This window comes from Pectinophora gossypiella, chromosome 9 (genome assembly GCF_024362695.1).
Source record: "Pectinophora gossypiella chromosome 9, ilPecGoss1.1, whole genome shotgun sequence".
Classification (NCBI taxonomy): Eukaryota; Metazoa; Arthropoda; class Insecta; order Lepidoptera; family Gelechiidae; genus Pectinophora; species Pectinophora gossypiella.
This window is the reverse complement of record NC_065412.1, coordinates 488,471-505,063: the sequence shown is the minus strand read 5'-3', so window position 1 is coordinate 505,063 and position 16,593 is coordinate 488,471. Positions and strand designations below refer to the sequence as shown.

General features: G+C 37.7%; 1 protein-coding gene across 2 annotated transcripts in view; it reads left to right on the top strand.

Moving 5' to 3' along the window:
* The window catches only part of LOC126369329 (uncharacterized), a 202,899-nt gene that overhangs the window by 105,307 nt on the left and 80,999 nt on the right, over positions 1 to 16,593 (top strand). Inside the window, exon 1 of one of the 2 annotated variants that reach the window (XM_050013663.1) lies at positions 8,688 to 8,844. The exons of the other annotated variant lie outside the window; for it this stretch is intronic. Coding sequence (XP_049869620.1) covers positions 8,788 to 8,844 — 57 coding nt within the window. The 5' untranslated portion in view covers positions 8,688 to 8,787. Of the gene's footprint in view, positions 1 to 8,687; positions 8,845 to 16,593 lie in introns of those variants that run through there. 2 annotated transcript variants of the gene reach the window in all.

Sequence of the window (16,593 nt, the reverse complement as noted above, 5' to 3'; positions counted from 1 at the left end):
CTTAGTTCATCTTGTGATGAATGTACCTCTGACCATCCCAATTGGTATATATTCGAGTGCCTTATTTATGTGTGTATGTCATGTTTATAGAATTGACAAAATATTACTTTATTTATCTATTACTTACACCATATTCTATGTATGTAGCGTTCTGTTATTTTGTTTTGGTTGCTTATATAGGCGGTTAGTGACATCGTAACGAAAATTTTAAAGGATGATTCAGACCTTGAATCTGAGTTGATATCAAGTGGAATTCTCCGCTGCAAAAACCCAAAAAATAATTAAAAAAAAACATTAAAATTTTCATGAGTTTTACGACGGAAAATTCCACTTGATATTAACTCAAAATCATGGTCTGAATTATCCTTCTTAGTATTCGTTACGATGTCACTAACACTCTATTTATTTTTTTATTTTTTATTTTATATATTTATTATCTGCATAAATTCACTGCCGTATGTGTGCTGGTGTGTGCAACTGTCAGAGACGAATAAAGTTAAATGCTCCCAAGAGTCGCAACTATGTACTTTACATTCAAACCATAATTTACCTAATACATGACTTTTCTAAGGTATTCAGCTACCGCAAAGAAGTTTCCTGTAGCTATGTAAACTAGGTCTTTCTCACACTAACCAGATTTACAACATTGACAGAGAGGTAGGAATCTCAGTTATTGATAGATTATATGTCAACGGTCCCCTAACATTATTGAGTAAGGCACTAGGCCTGGTATTAACATCTCCCTAGCATTATCCCGGGTCCGCCTACCTATCCTGAAGATAATATGACAGGTCCGGTTTTTTTACAGAAGCGACTGCCTGTCTGATCTTCCAACCCGCGAAGGGAAAACCAGCCCACATACCTCCGAAAATGACATTCTCGGGAATGTGGGTTTCCTCGCGATGTTTTCGTTCACCACGTGATAATCATTTATGATCCAAACATGAATTCGAACCTGTGACCTCAAAGTGAGAGGCAAGCGTTCTACCACGGCTCATACTACTACTAGGCCTGGTATGACACCTACAATTTAGCCAAATGATAGGTTGGTCTACTCCAGTTCTCACTTCGCTCCACGATCTACCCGCAATCATAGTGGAATGAAAATAAGTAATAGAGTAAACAACAAGGGCCCTATTCGGTGCGCTGTCGATGAATGTTCGAGAGATTTGTAACGTAAAATATTTTGTCCTTTTATTCTTTTACAAACATTTTTGTTTTTTTTAACTTCAAATTAAGAATAACTTGATAAAACTTTTTATTAATTGGTTTAGTTCTTTTATATTCTTAATTTGAAGTCCTAATAACTATTATTCATAATTTTTATATAAAATACAATATAATAAGTAAGTTTTTTTAAGAATTTCTAGCCATTGGTCTCCGTTACTCTTTACTTCGTAGATGGCAGTTATGTCACTATAGAGCTGCCATCTACTTACTTAAAGAAATAGTACAAGTGAGTGCCTGTTTTGCGTGATACCTGAAACGGCTGGATCACACCAGACAGGCTAATTCCTCAAGAAAGTCTAACAAGCCCCTAAAATTGATTTCTGATAATGACCTTGACATTAGGTAGGTTGGTTCTCGATGTCACACTCCTAGTGACGGAAGTAGTAGATTATAAAAAATAGAGAAAACATTTTTTATGCAGACGACTATTTAAAAGTCATCATCGTCTCCCTAGCGACGTTCTACCAAATGGGCTACCACGACTCCCGACGAGTATTTAAATCTTTATTAAAATAGTAAATAATCATCATCATCATCATCAGCCCATTAACGTCCCCACTGCTGGGGCACGGGCCTTCCCTATGGATGGATAGGGAGATCGGGCCTTCGGGCCCAGTGGGGATTGATGGTTATTAACGACTGTTAATGCAGCCAGGACCAACGGCTTAACGTGCCTTCCGAAGCACGGAGGAGCTCGAGATGAAAACTTTTTTTTAATTTTTGTGGCCACCCAACCTATGACCGGCCTTTGCGAAAGTTGCTTAACTTCAACAATCGCAGACCTAGCGCGTTAATCGCTGCGCCACCGAGCTCCTAAAAATAATACTTTTACGTAACTTATTTTATTAAAGATTTTCGAAGCGTTACAGAATAGGGCCCGCACCATCCACTTACAAATTGGACAATCTCTCTAGAGCTCAACCAATTTCCTCGTTTTTTGGGTCCAAGCGTGAAATTAAATTATATTTTCGAGGGATTAGACCTTACTGTACGATGCACCCGGCAATCTTGTACTTATACCCAAGCTTTAAGTAACGTGATACCTTTGTTATCTTGAGAGGCTGACAGTATTATTTTATTAGTTTAACCATAATCAGATTAAGATAATCATTATACAGGGTGTTAGTGACATCGTAACGAATACTGAGGGAGATGATTCAGGCCGTGATTTAGAGTTAATATCAAGTGGAATTTTCGATCGCAAAAGTATGGAACGGAAAATAATTAAAAAGAACACTAAAATTTTCATGAATTTTCCGACAGGAAATTCCACTTGATATCAACTCAGAATTATAGTCTGAATCATCCCCTTCAGTATTCGTTACGGTGTTACTAACACCCATACCTACTTGTATGGCTACCGTATGTACTTGTATGGGGTGTAAGTGTCATCGTAACGAATACTGAGTGGGATGATTCAGCTGATTATTCTGAGTTAATATCAAGCGGAATTTTCCATCGCAAAAGTATAAAATTGAAAATAATTAAAAAAAACTAAAAAAAAAACGTGAATTTTGCGACGGAAAATTCCACTTAATACACTTCTCATCAAAAAAATCGAAACACTTCCGTTTTCATTGTTTCTGTCCGAATTTAACACAAAAAAGAATTCATACGATGAAAAAAAATACATAAATGTATAGCTGGCAGTTTGGCCATTACAGTAATAAGCGAAAATTCTAAATTCAAAATTAGAATTTCATTTGTTTATCTTATAAACGAAATGAATCACTGTTTTGAGACAAATGTGTGTTTAGGGTTGGAGTACATTTAGCGTTTAAAAACTAAAAATTGGCGCCTATCCTTAAACTTTTTGTTTTTTATTTCAATACTGTGACTTTGGGACGTCTGAAAAAAGGTTTTTTTTCTAAAACGTATGGATACTTCGCCCACAGAAGCCGCCCAAGTTGTGGCATTGCTGGATTCTGGCCTTAGTCAGCGTGTTGTGGCTGCATCTAAGCCTGTCATCTGTTCATAGAGTCTATAAACGTTATCGGGAGACTGGTTTGTTCACGCGCCGTTCAGGATCTGGCAGGAATCGGGTCACTTCTGAGCGAGATGATCGATTTATTGTAACAACTTCTTTAAGAAATCGACGCCTTAACGCTTTTCAACTGCAGCAGCGGCTTCGTGTTGTACGAAGGGTGGCTGTAAGTGACTCTACAATTAGAAGAAGGTTGAAGGATCGTGGACTGGTACCGCATAAGCCAGCAAATGGGCCGAAATTAACTGCAGACCATCGAAGAGCGCGCCTTAACTTTGCACGTGAGCACCTAAATTGGTCATACCTACAGTGGAGCAAAGTTCTCTTTTCTGATGAGTGTAAAATTATGCTGTATGGTAACGACGGAAGGAACAAGGTCTACAGAAGAGACGGAGAACGCTATGCACAATGCTGCATTGAAGAAAAGGTCAGCTATGGTGGCGGTTCGTAGACGGTTTGGGGAGGAATCAGCGCCGACGGTAAGACAGAGCTTGCTTTCGTGTCTGGGCCACGTCTGCCTGCACTAAACTGTCATCGGTACGTCGAAGAGTGTCTCGAGCCTCATGTGATGCCCTATGCACATTTTATTGGCAACGGCTTCATATTCATGCACGACAATGCTAGGGCTCACACCGCGGGCGTCGTACGAGATTATCTTAACGAAGTCGATATCTCTATTATGGAATGGCCAGCAAGAAGCCCGGACATGAATCCCATTGAACATCTGTGGGATGAATTAAAGAGACGAATTCGAGCAAGAGATCCTGCCCCAGAAACACTTAGCCAGCTGCAAGATGCAATCCAAGAGGAATGGGACAATATACCACAGCATGTGATCGTGACTCTCATCCGATCGATGAAGAACCGTATGGAAGCAGTAATTAGAGCTCGGGGAGGGAATACAAGTTATTAAATAAACGTTTTTTAGCTTTTTTTTTCATTTACGTGTGTTGTTTTATCCATTTCCTTTATACTCCATACGGAATAAAAATGACTCATTTAACAAAATACGAAACCTATGAAAAATTCATTTAAATTTAGAACATTAACATTAAGATTTGATAAGCTCATATTACTCACTATTAAACGACATTTAACATTTATTCCTAAATGTACACATTTTTCTGATAATCCTGACAAAACGTAAACTTGCAAGGTGTTTCGATTTTTTTGATGAAAAGTGTATTAACTCAGAATCATGGTCTGAATCATCCCCCTCAGTATTCGTTACGATGACACTAACACCCTGTATATTAGATTGGATAGTGTAGGGACTATGGGTCTTAAGTAACGGCCTCCGTAGCCCAGTGGTTGAGCGTTGGGCTCACGATCCGGAGGTCCTGGGTTCGAATCCCGGTGGGGAAATATCACAAAAATCACTTTGTGATCCCTAGTTTGGTTAGGAAATTACAGGCTGATCACCTGATTGTCCGAAAGTAAGACGTTCTTTCGCTAGAATTCCAAAAACTAAGCACAATTCTAACATTAACTGTATTACAAAACGAACACTACAGATAATAACAGGTTTAAAATATACTTAGTTCGTGTCGCGAAAGAAGTTCCGCGGCCGCGCGCTGATTTCTCAAATTCTACATAGAATAATTATTAAACCCCGTAGAATTCTTTCGTGGTGCGGACAATATTATCTTAAGTCTTCATTTTGTAATAAGTCAGCCAATGAGTACTACAAGTAGCTACGAGTGGCACGTGCGCTAAGACAAAGGGAATCTGAGACCTTTGTCCCATAACACTGCAGTGGTGGTGTGCGGTATGGAACAGCTTGCGTCATAGTACAGTGGGCTGGCTACACACAATTACAATAGACGTACTTATTACAATATAAACAATGACAGCGAGTTATGGCATGCTTATAGAGAAGTAGAGGTTTTAAAATCATAAGCGATATCATGTAAGGACCCTGTCGCAATAACATATTTGACATTTAGGTAATGAGACTTACAGTTAAGTTTACATCGTAACGAATACTGAGGGCGATGATTCACACCATGATTTTGAGTTAATATCAAGTGGAATTTTCCGTCGCAAAATTGATCCATACTTTTGCGACGGAGAATTCCACTTGATATCAACTCAGAATCATGGTTTTAAGTTTACACGGTTATTATCATAATTAAATCACATAATAACGGAGTCTCTATCCCCATTTAAACGCGGTAAGAACCCGTTATTATGTGCTTTAATTCAGAATCATGGTCTGAATCATCCCCCAAAGTTTTCGTTACGATGTCACTATACCCCGGTATAATATTTCATAGGTCCAAAACTGCATATGTGGTCGACTGTACGCCATCTAATATTCATTAGATATCAGATGAGAGTGTCGAGATTGATTTGACAATGCTCTGCTCTGAGGAATGTCCGATGTAATTTAATACGTGCGGGGTACTTTGTAAAGCTTGCTCCACACATATTTTAGTCAGCATTTAACATTGGTAGATCGCTGAAAATGTATGACAGATAAGGACAGTAGAAGAAATATAAACATCACGCAGTATCGCGCCTGTATCCCCGAAGGGGTAGGCAGAAATGTAATAGTATAGGTCTCATCGAATAAAAGCCTATTGCCATTAACCGGGCATCAAATCCTGGAAACCACGTGATGCCAATTATCTATGAGAACTCATGAAGATGAATTCAGTGGTTCAGAGCCCCGAGCTCGAACCCGCGACAAAAAGAAGAAATCAGAATCATTTATTCAACGTAATTATCATGGATAAACTTGTTGAAGGTCAATGTAACATTTTTGAATTTACGTCATTTCGCAAGGTGTTATGGCTGAGGAGAAGAAATGACAAGAAACTGCAACAGCAACACATCTTTTAAATCAATGAGGGTACATTACAAGTTATTTAATAACTAGAGGAACACATTCAATACCAGACATTTTTATCATTTATTTAGGTAATTATCTACAACCAAAGGAAGTGTAAAATATCTACAACCGGGGTAATCAGAGACTGTGGAATACCATTTTCAATCCACATCATCATCTCCCAAGCATTATCCCGTTTTTTCACAGGGTCCGCTTACCTAACTTCAAGAAGTGACAGGTCCAGTTTTTTACAAAAGCGACTGCCTGTCTGACATCATCATCACTGCTATTTTTATATCTACGGATCATCATCATCATCAATTTAAGAGCCACGCTCTTGTCGGTGCAGCATTTTCCATGCTACTTTTTAGGGAAAAATACGGCAGTGGTTTCCCTCTTGCCTTCCGCCCAAAAAACTACGGATCAACTATATAAATATCAATAAGCGCTCTTTTGGTATTTCACCACAGAGTGCAGTGTACAACCACCCTAACAGTATACATGGTGTAACGTTCTAATGTTGTAAGGGAACGCCTTATCGGCGTCACTGTCCATCGGCTGTAGTTACACGAATGACCTCTGTACCCGGATCGTTCAATTATAGGGTTCCGCTGTGTTACTGAACCCTGGTAGTTGCGGCTTCCGAATACATCCCGCTTAGGGACGGTACTGAAAAGTATCGGCGTCCGAAGGACGTAACATACGATCCCGACGACCCGATTACTCTAGCCATAGAGGCAGCCAATCAGCTCGCGACACCAAACACTTCAGGACCCCGATACCCTGAGCCGAGGTTCGCGCCCAACTGGGCACCCTCAGGCCTGTTGTCTTAAACGTTGTACCGGGAGAGAGCCTTCAGCGCTCCCCATTTGTCCGGCCAAGTAGTTAATGCCATCTGCGGCAAATCTACAATAAGTCAGGTCAAAAAAAAAAATGTTACTGAAGAAGTAGTACCCAGGTACTCGGGTTTATTTTACACTGTCTATCCCGCTACGTTTTCTCTCCTATACCTAAAGGTTGCCTGGAAGAGATTGTTACCTTAGCAATAAGGCCGCCTGTTGTACAACCTAGCTGATTATAATTGTTAATTTTAATCTTTGTTTTGAGTGCAAAAAAAGTACGATTGCTATCTTTAAACTGTCTGATGAACGCCCCATATGTCAATAATTACGTAAACAAACGCTATCATAAACAACAGACTTTATAACGCTTTATAAGGTAAAAAATTGCAAGGTGTTCTATTTCTCTCGCGCCAGTCATCTCTGACGAATCCCCTCCATTTTGGCTTTATTTTTTTTTCTCTATACCACCTGCACCTGCCAGCGTTGTAAGAAAAAAAAAAAGACCCGCGCAGGTAAGGTATTATTATCAATTTTTCGTCTGGCCGTAGAGATATTGAGAGTTTAGTGTATACAATTTATAGTAGATTTTTTTTGAGATATGATGAAAATTATATCATATTCAGAAAAAAAACACTGAAGAATTAGACTAGATTGAGAACTGAAGGAGAAGAACGTATCCTTGTTTATTTATTTTTTTATTACTTTTTATGTGTTATTCAGGAATCTATACTATGTATATTAGTGCATAGTTTCATTAAGCCCATTCGGTGGTTTCTGTGCGAAGGTGTATCTAACATCCAGTTTGAAAAACTTTCAAGATTTTTGTTTGTTATGGTGTACGAGTACATGCTTCCGTCTAAACTCACTGTAGTAGACTCACTATTTACCACTTCTATAATAGTAATATGTGGATATTCCAGTTGGTTATACATTTAGTTATAACTTAGGCTAATATTATCTTAAGTATTGCTCATTGTATAACTGTTTTTACCCCTAATAAAATAAAATGAAATAAAAAAATGAAACTCTGGCGTCTAAGTCCCATCATTGTAATATTAGTGGGTATATACTATGAACCTCAGCTTACCCCTTCAGTGCTTTCCTTTTCGAAAATTTCGAATATCATTAGTAGGCCCGTCCTGGGATTCGAACTTACGATCAGTGGTGAGAGTCAAGTGTTCTTACTACTGGCTGGATAGAAGAATGGCTATCATAATACTCTAAAAAGTAAAATAACAACACATAAATCATTATTAAATAAAGCTATGATGTGAATGTGAAAAATGCAGTTTTTCTTTTCAGTTTTACTTGCTCTAAACTTTCTATACTATACTACAGTTATCTTGTGTAACTCAACCATTAAACACGTTTAAATCCAACAATTTATTGATATGATAACAATCAGCATTAATGAAACCTCTCATTCAAGTTCAACGACCATAAACAGGTTTTACAATAATAAATAAGCGTAAAAACTGTCTCCAACCTATTTCTTAAAACTCATTATTCTTGTCGACAATCTCTTATTATATTCAACATTCCACTCGATCTAACAGACTTTATAATCATAGTTATTAAGTACTACAATTGTTGTTGTCCCTACGATCCCTTGGATGACGTCACGCGAAACAAAATGGCTGTCAAGAAATCTTCAAGCTGTAGTTTTCTTAAAAATCCGCTAGAGGCGCTGGTAGCATGATTAGTTCCAGTTTCATTAGTAATTGTCGGTGGCGGCGCTAGTGTCTGCGCGCGGCGTACGCGCTACGCTACAAGAAACACTCCCACGTTCGTTCTCCCATTGTAAACACGGCGGCGCATGCGCGGTAATAAACTTTCCTCGAAAATCGCGATGTGTTGTGATGGAAACTGTGATTGAGTGACAGTGACGTGACTTTTGGATGACAATGACGAAGGCTAAGATGACTCGGAACAGTGCTCTCTTCCACAGCGCGAAGGTAAGTCCTAAATCATAGATGCTAGAAGTTAAAATTCCTGGCACATTTTGGAAATTTCGGAGTTTCTCTTAAAAATTTTCTGTAGAGACTCGTACCAACCAATTTCTCTAACACACACTTTAAAAACTTTGTAATTCTAGAAAATATTACGTACTTTTTCATAAAGGTTTACACTATTTTTTTTCCAGAAACATTTAATACAATTCCAGGACTAATAGCGACTTTAAAGTCATTTAAACGTATAATCATTTTAACAAATACACGAATTAAACGTCATAAAACCTTGATTAAATTCTATTTTTACTTACTTTATTTGTTTGAACATCGCCTTAAAGTTGGGATAAAAACTAAATTGAACTCTCAAAAGTGATTGTCTATTGTTGTGGGCAAGAACCGTGATGTATGTTAATTCAGTTCTCGTTTCAAACAAATTATTAACTTTCATTGCTTTCTTTACATAGTTTTTAGTTTATTTATAATTTTACTAGACTTAGACGCGGCTTCTCTCGTGCTGTTGTGAGAATATTGCCCGTAATCATCGGGCAGGTGGCAGAGTTATTATTTAGCCTCCAGAGGCCCCTGATATGTGCCCTTCAAAGCAGGGATCATCTTACTTTCGAACAATCGGGTAATCAGCCTCCAATGTCCTAACCATACTAGGGACGCAGCTAAAGCTGTTTTTTTCGTATGTTCATCATAATTATGTCACTTGTTTTTATTAGTTTCTAGATAGACAGAAATTAATTAATCAGTAATTAATAACAACAGTATTAACATTATATTCTTATGTACAACTGTTGAAATTAACAGATAAGTACCTACATATTATACAGGGTCAAATATACATTTAAAATTAATTACAAAATACTCAAAAAATATATTTTCCCTCCAAGTCGAAACCGGCGTGGGGTAATGCGATCTGGTTGAGGCTGGATCTTGATCCCTCCCCGCGCCCTCTCTTCTCCCTCAGAGCCTTAATTCAAAAGAAACGATCCCAACTTATAGACCACCCTAATACTACACATCTTTCAAGCAGCTTAACTGCTACTTTCTCTTAAATTTCTTCCAAACTTTTCTTACCCGTGGCCTAGGAGATAACGCGATATATATGTTTCATAAATTTTATTAAATTTTATTAAATGTTTTTTTTGACGAAGCTTGTGTGGATTTTATTATGTACGAATTGAATATGCTTTCCCTTATTTATTTTTTTTTTAATATGAATGTTGGTACTGACGAAGCCTGTGGTGGATTTACATTCTGTTTTTTTATTATTTATTTAAATTTTAATTTTTAAATGTTACTTTGTTGATGTCAATTGAAGTACCAGATAATATTTTAAAGTCACAATATAAATTTAAAGCTCATGTGAAGCTTATATGTAAAAAAACTCATTATAAGATTAATGACTACTTAAATGATAAAAATGTCGGGTATTGAATGTGTTCCTCTAGTTATTAACTTTTAAAAATCTTCAAGAAAAAGTACATTTTAGCACCAAAAGTTTACTCTGAATTCTGCGTATACTACGATCGAGACGCCGGGAGTAAAAGACATCAACGCGCGCTAGATAGAGACGGCGAATTTCGATCGCATTTAACTGTGTGGGCGGAAGTGAGAGAGAAGTATTTTGACTATAGTTTTGTTTATACTTATTTGTACGTAATCATGGACCGGGATTACGTATACAGGTATATTTGTAGCGTCGCTAGGGACGTTCTAAGTTACCGGATATTTTTCGTATATATTTTTTTGTTCGGCTTATGAACTTTGTAAACAACAACTATTGAGTTTAGTTTTAGAAAGGAATACAGTATTAGTGACATTAAAAGTGATTAAATAAGTGCCATGATTAATTAATTCTTCAAAGCTGTTAACATAAACATGAAATTATTTCGATATTCAAACATAATAAAAACAAATTGGAATGTATAAGCCAAAACTTACCTTAAATTATTTTGACTCTCATAAACTTTCCCAAAGATATGACATCCTTGATATGATATAATTCCAACACGTCATATTAGTAATTTTACACAGTACATGTTGATAATTTTGAAATTGAAATTCCAATATTAGAACTTTTAACAAAGATGGCCGCCAAAATTTAATGATCAAAGTAAATAAAATAATTGCTCCACAGTAAACACACTTGTATCAAACCCAATGTTTTCCCCACTTATGCACATAAACATGTTTATAATCAAAACAAGTTGTTAATACAATGTTACAAAACATTCGAATTTCAAAATCGTAAATTACAAATTTCATTATCACTATTAGGAAAGAATAAGTATACAAATATAATATTTTTTATAATTCTTAATTATTAATACGCGAACATTATTATTGATTATTAATATATACATGAACTCACGCGCAGAATTCGAAATGGGGTTGGCAGAGCCACAAGTAATCAAAGACAACTTGCAGCCACTTTTGATACGAAGTCCTAAGACGGATATGATGAAACGTATGATGACAGGTGAACATATTTGGAATGTTTTCAGCTACTATAATTTGTATTAATAATAGTTATACTTACAGAGTGTTAGTGACATCGTAACGAAAACTTTGAGAGATGATTAAGACCATAATTATGAGTAGAATAATCAAATAGAATTTTTCGGAAAAGTATAGAATTGAAAATAATTTAAATAACATACATTTTGCGACGGAAAATTCCATTTGTTATCAACTCGGAATCATGGTCTGATTTATCCCCCTCAATATCCGTTACGATATCACTAACACCTTGTATATAATGCATCGCCCATAGTCCATCATGTTAGAAAAGATGTCACCTCACTGTCAATTTTTATGTGAAACTGTTTCGGATATTTCCATGACAATTTCGGATAGGAGACATCACTAGCTGGATGTAACAGGTAGTGGCCATTGCACGGATGGTCGCCCCCCCTCCAAAGGGATGTTCTATAGTAGGGCTGTTTCGGGCCCTACTAACTTTTGACCCTAGGGTCTTGGATTTGGCCAGTGGCGTTAAATGAGCCGTGAACCGAACGATTCTTTTACTTACCCTTCCTTTAAAGCGATGTTTTTTTTTAAAGAAAATTGGATCTGCCATTGTCTGACAGGACAAAGGAGAGTTTTTAGCTGTTCCTGCGTTTCATTCGTGGATAGCCACGCTTCGGTCGCCATTTTAAATCGGTTAGATTTTTTTTTAAATACGTGATATTCCTGTTCGCAGTACGCGTGTCTTGCATCTTAGTGTCATAGGCTTGAATCCCGGCTCGGCCACTAAACCACGAAATTCGACTTTGTGAGTTTGAATTCAAGTTTGGATCTTTTTTTTTTTTGACGTGACTTATTGTCGATTTGCCGCAGATGGCATTAACTACTTGGCCGGACAAATGGGGAGCGCTGAAGGCTCTCACCCGGTACAACGTTTAAGACAACAGGCCTGAGGGTGCCCAGTTGGGCGCGAACCTCGGCTCAGGGCGTCGTCTGAGAGGAAAAATATTTGAAAGAATGAATCGACCCTAGTGGGTCGATAGCGATAAGCGCTGAATGAGGGAAATCGTCGACCACGCCGGCGGGGTCGGTATCGGGGTCCTGAAGTGTTTGGTGTCGCGAGCTGATTGGCTGCCTCTATGGCTATCAAGTTTGGATCATAGATAATTGAAATCACCTGGTTTCCAGGATTTGTACCCAATACAATAAGACAATAAGCGCCCCCTATTACATGCGACTTAACACTTTCAAGGACAGAACGTCTAATGACGTTCGGATTCCAAGGTGTCATACTAGCTATTATGAACCATCAGTGACCGTCTCTGCCCGTGAAAGGGTTAAAGATATTTGGCGAGGAGCGGGTTGTATGTATTACAAGCGACCCGCCTCGGCTTCACTCGGGTGCAATGCTGAGGAAAAGAGAAATTATTTACGACATCACATTAAAAACCTCAAAAATAACAGTATTTCTCCACTTTATAATGGATGTTATTACACATATAAACCTTCCTCTTGAATTACTCTATGTATTTAAAAAACCGGATCAAAATCCGTTGCGTATTTTTAAAGATTTAAGCGTACATAGGGATATAGGGACAAAAAAAGCAACTTTGTTTTATACTATGTAGTGATACTATTTACGTCTGCCTAACCCCTCGGAAATACATGCATCATGCTATGGTATGTTATGTCAACAAAATACAACACGTATTTGAATACTTCTTCTCTCGTGTGGGTTGTAAGATCAGTATTTGAATTTGAATAGAAACGAGTATGTAATTATTCAATTATTTTGCTTTAAAACCTATAAATTAAGTTCTGTTAAAATGAGAACCTAATCAAAGTTTAATAAACTTGGACGAAGTCACTACTTAACATGATTATAGAATCATAATTCGTGTATCTCTTCGTCCTATATCCACTTGATTGGTGATTAGGCTTTAAAACGAATCTGATAATGAGTCCATTAATCTTTGCTTTCGTGGGAAATTATTTATCATAAATTAAAAAAATAGCTACGTCCATATTTTATACTTAATAGAATCAGACGTTTAGTTTAAGCTTGACAGGGTGTTTAATGATAATTACATTAGGAGTAGGGCCCAGTGCTGGGAGGTTTTCTGGCCACGTTTTTCCCTTAGCGATACAGCTTCCGATGTTGTAATCAGGGACGGTACTGAAAAGTATCGGCGTCGGAAGGACGTAATATACGATCCCGACGACCCGATTACTCTAGCCATAGAGGCAGCCAATCAGCTCGCGACACCAAACACTTCAGGACCCCGATACCGACCCCTCCGGCGTGGTCGACGATTTCCCTCAATCAGCGCTTATCGCTATCGACCCACTAGGGTTGATTAATTCTTTCAAATATTTTTCCTCTCAGATGACGCCCTGAGCCGAGGTTCGCGCCCAACTAGGCACCCTCAGGCCTGTTGTCTTAAACGTTGTACCGGGTGAGAGCCTTCAGCGCTCCCCATTTGTCCGGCCAAGTAGTTAATGCCATCTGCGGCAAATCTACAATAAGTCACGTCAAAAAAAAAGATGTTGTAATATTTTTACAGCCAGTTGCCAGCCAAAAATTGAATTACATAATACGTAATTCAATTTTTGACGTTCAAAAAGCGCTAACTATGTAAGCCAATTTTGAAGAATAAATATTTTAGAATTCTTTTTTGAATTTTTTTTTGAATTACAGTACGTAAAGGAGAAAAAATAAATAAATCTGCATAACTTCATGTGAGGCCTAAAAATTACCTCATTTTATAGGGTTAAAAAGGCTACATCGAAGTAATGTTTAACTATCCAAAAAGCGCACGGTTTCCGTATGAAACGGTACCCTAAAATAAATTAGCATGGGTTCTGAGAACGTTTTGAGCCGGTTCGTCGGTCGACGCTCCTCTCATGGAGGATCTTTGACCTCTGATTGAGGGTCCGTAGCTGTGTGATTAGGGTGTTAGCTCATACAACTTATTGCTCATATATTTTTAATTGAAAATTGGTTCGTGATTGGTACTGGGTCTGTTGAACTAGGAGTAGATAAAAAACTGTGTTCAGCTGCCTTATTTTATTAAGGAATAGTGATTTACAACACGATGGCTGTGTATAACAGTAGTGTAAGACTCGAGGCCTTTGAAATGTGGTGTTGGAGGAGAATGTAAGGACTCAGATGAACAGAAAGGGTTACTAATGAGGAAGTGCTAGTAAGAGTAAGGGAAAAGAGGGAAATATTGAGAGTTATCTTAATAACTCTTAGTCACTACTTTAACTTATTTGGGAAAATACACAATTAAGAATCCATACATTTGAAACAGTTATTGGACAGAATTTTCTGTTTGTTTAACAAATCGAACACATACATACTTTCAATTCCGAAAAAAAAAAACAAAAAATAATGTAGAAAAATAAAAAACCGATTTAAAAAAAGGGTTCCTATAGATGACCCTATCGTTAGGAACACGTAACGATCACACACGCAATCATGTTATTATCTTCACCGGGAATCGAACCCGCTACACGCATGTTACTAGTACAACGCATTACAATCATTACTGGATGCTTTGTAAGGAGATAATTTTGTTGAATATTTTTCTGTTATTATGTTTTACATTTAAGGTAAGTATTCCTTTTTGAGTTGAACAAAACATAAAATAGTATCATGCTTGTGTCCCGGATGGGGTAGGCAGAGGTTTTGAGTTGGTAGAGCGTAAGTCGGATGTTCACATTACTAATTTAAGAGCCACGCACTTGTCGGTGTATCTTTCTCCATGCTACTTTTTAGGGGAAAATAGTGGTTTCCCTCTTGCCTTCCGCCCTGCAGTAATTCGTCTGACGCGAGTGGGATGACGCCCAAAATACTGACAGTTACTGCTACCTATTTAGTAAAAGTATTTTTAAAATCATCTATACTAATATTATAAATTCGAAAGTAACTCTGTCGCGTCTAGCTTAAACGCTTAAACCGCTTAACCGATTTAAGTGAAATTTGGTATGGCAATGGTTTACAACCTAGATAAGAACATAGGATAGTTTTTATCTCCGAAATCATCCCTTAAGGGGATGAAAAAGAACGTGTCGCGCACGATTACTAAAATCCACGTGAACGTAGCCGCGGGAAAAACCCTAGTATGTCATATCATCATCATCATCAGCCCATTAACGTCCCCACTGCTGGGGCCTTCCCTATGGATGGATAGGGAGATCGGGCCTTAAACCATCACGCGGGCCCAGTGCGGATTGATGGTTATTAACGACTGCTAATGCAGCCGGGACCAACGGCTTAACGCGCCTTCCGAAGCACGAAGGAGCTCGAGATGAAAACTTTTTTTTGTGGTCACCCATCCTATGACCAGCCTTTGCGAAGGTTGCTTCACTTCAACAATCGCAGACCGAGCGCGTTTACCGCTGCGCCACCGAGCTCCTCAAGTATGTCATATAAGTTATTAAAATTTATCACTTATCACGTTGGCCTAACAGATAGCTCGGTGTTTAGTCACCTGAGATAGATCTTCCTCTGACTACCTCCATTGGGATATAGTCGTGAGCTTATATTGTTAACCACCTGTACCATCTAATAACCCTTAACTACAATGCCAGTCGTGCGGCCGCTGCTGTCGCTCTCGCATCGGACTTTACAGCCATTTTAAAAGCCACAGAAACGCTGTTTGAATCATCTTATAAAGATGTAAAGGCCTGAGAGAGATGTTGTTAAATTTAAATCGGTAGGTTTTCACGAAATGCTCTTGACAATATTAGCAGGATAAAGTACCCTATTTACCGCACAACGATGTATAAGTAGAACGAAATAGAAAATTAAGAAATAATAAATTACTTTCATTACAAATGTATGTCGCGTGAAATTAATGCAATGAACGATTGGTGTGAGCAATACAAATTGATACATACACTGATTATATGCAATAAAGATTATTTGACTTGGTTTGTAATAATGAATTGTACGAAATTTTAACAAGTGTAGACTAGTTCAATTTAATTTTTTTGTAGTGTGTCTTGTGTGCTTGAGTGTGTTTAATTTATCTTAAGAGAGGAATGGCGATTAGTCTACCGATAAGAGCGCAGCTCTTAAATAAAGAGAGAGAGAAGTGCTGTAGGGAGCTCTGGTAATTATAGTAAAACCCCACACAAATAATTGAATGAACTGTATTACTTAGGATATTAAATTAAATTACAAGATCCAAACATTGAGACGCCTTGGTTTGCTCGCGCTAGAGATGTGACTGACCATAAATGGTAGACTATTATAAGTGCAGTTTTTAT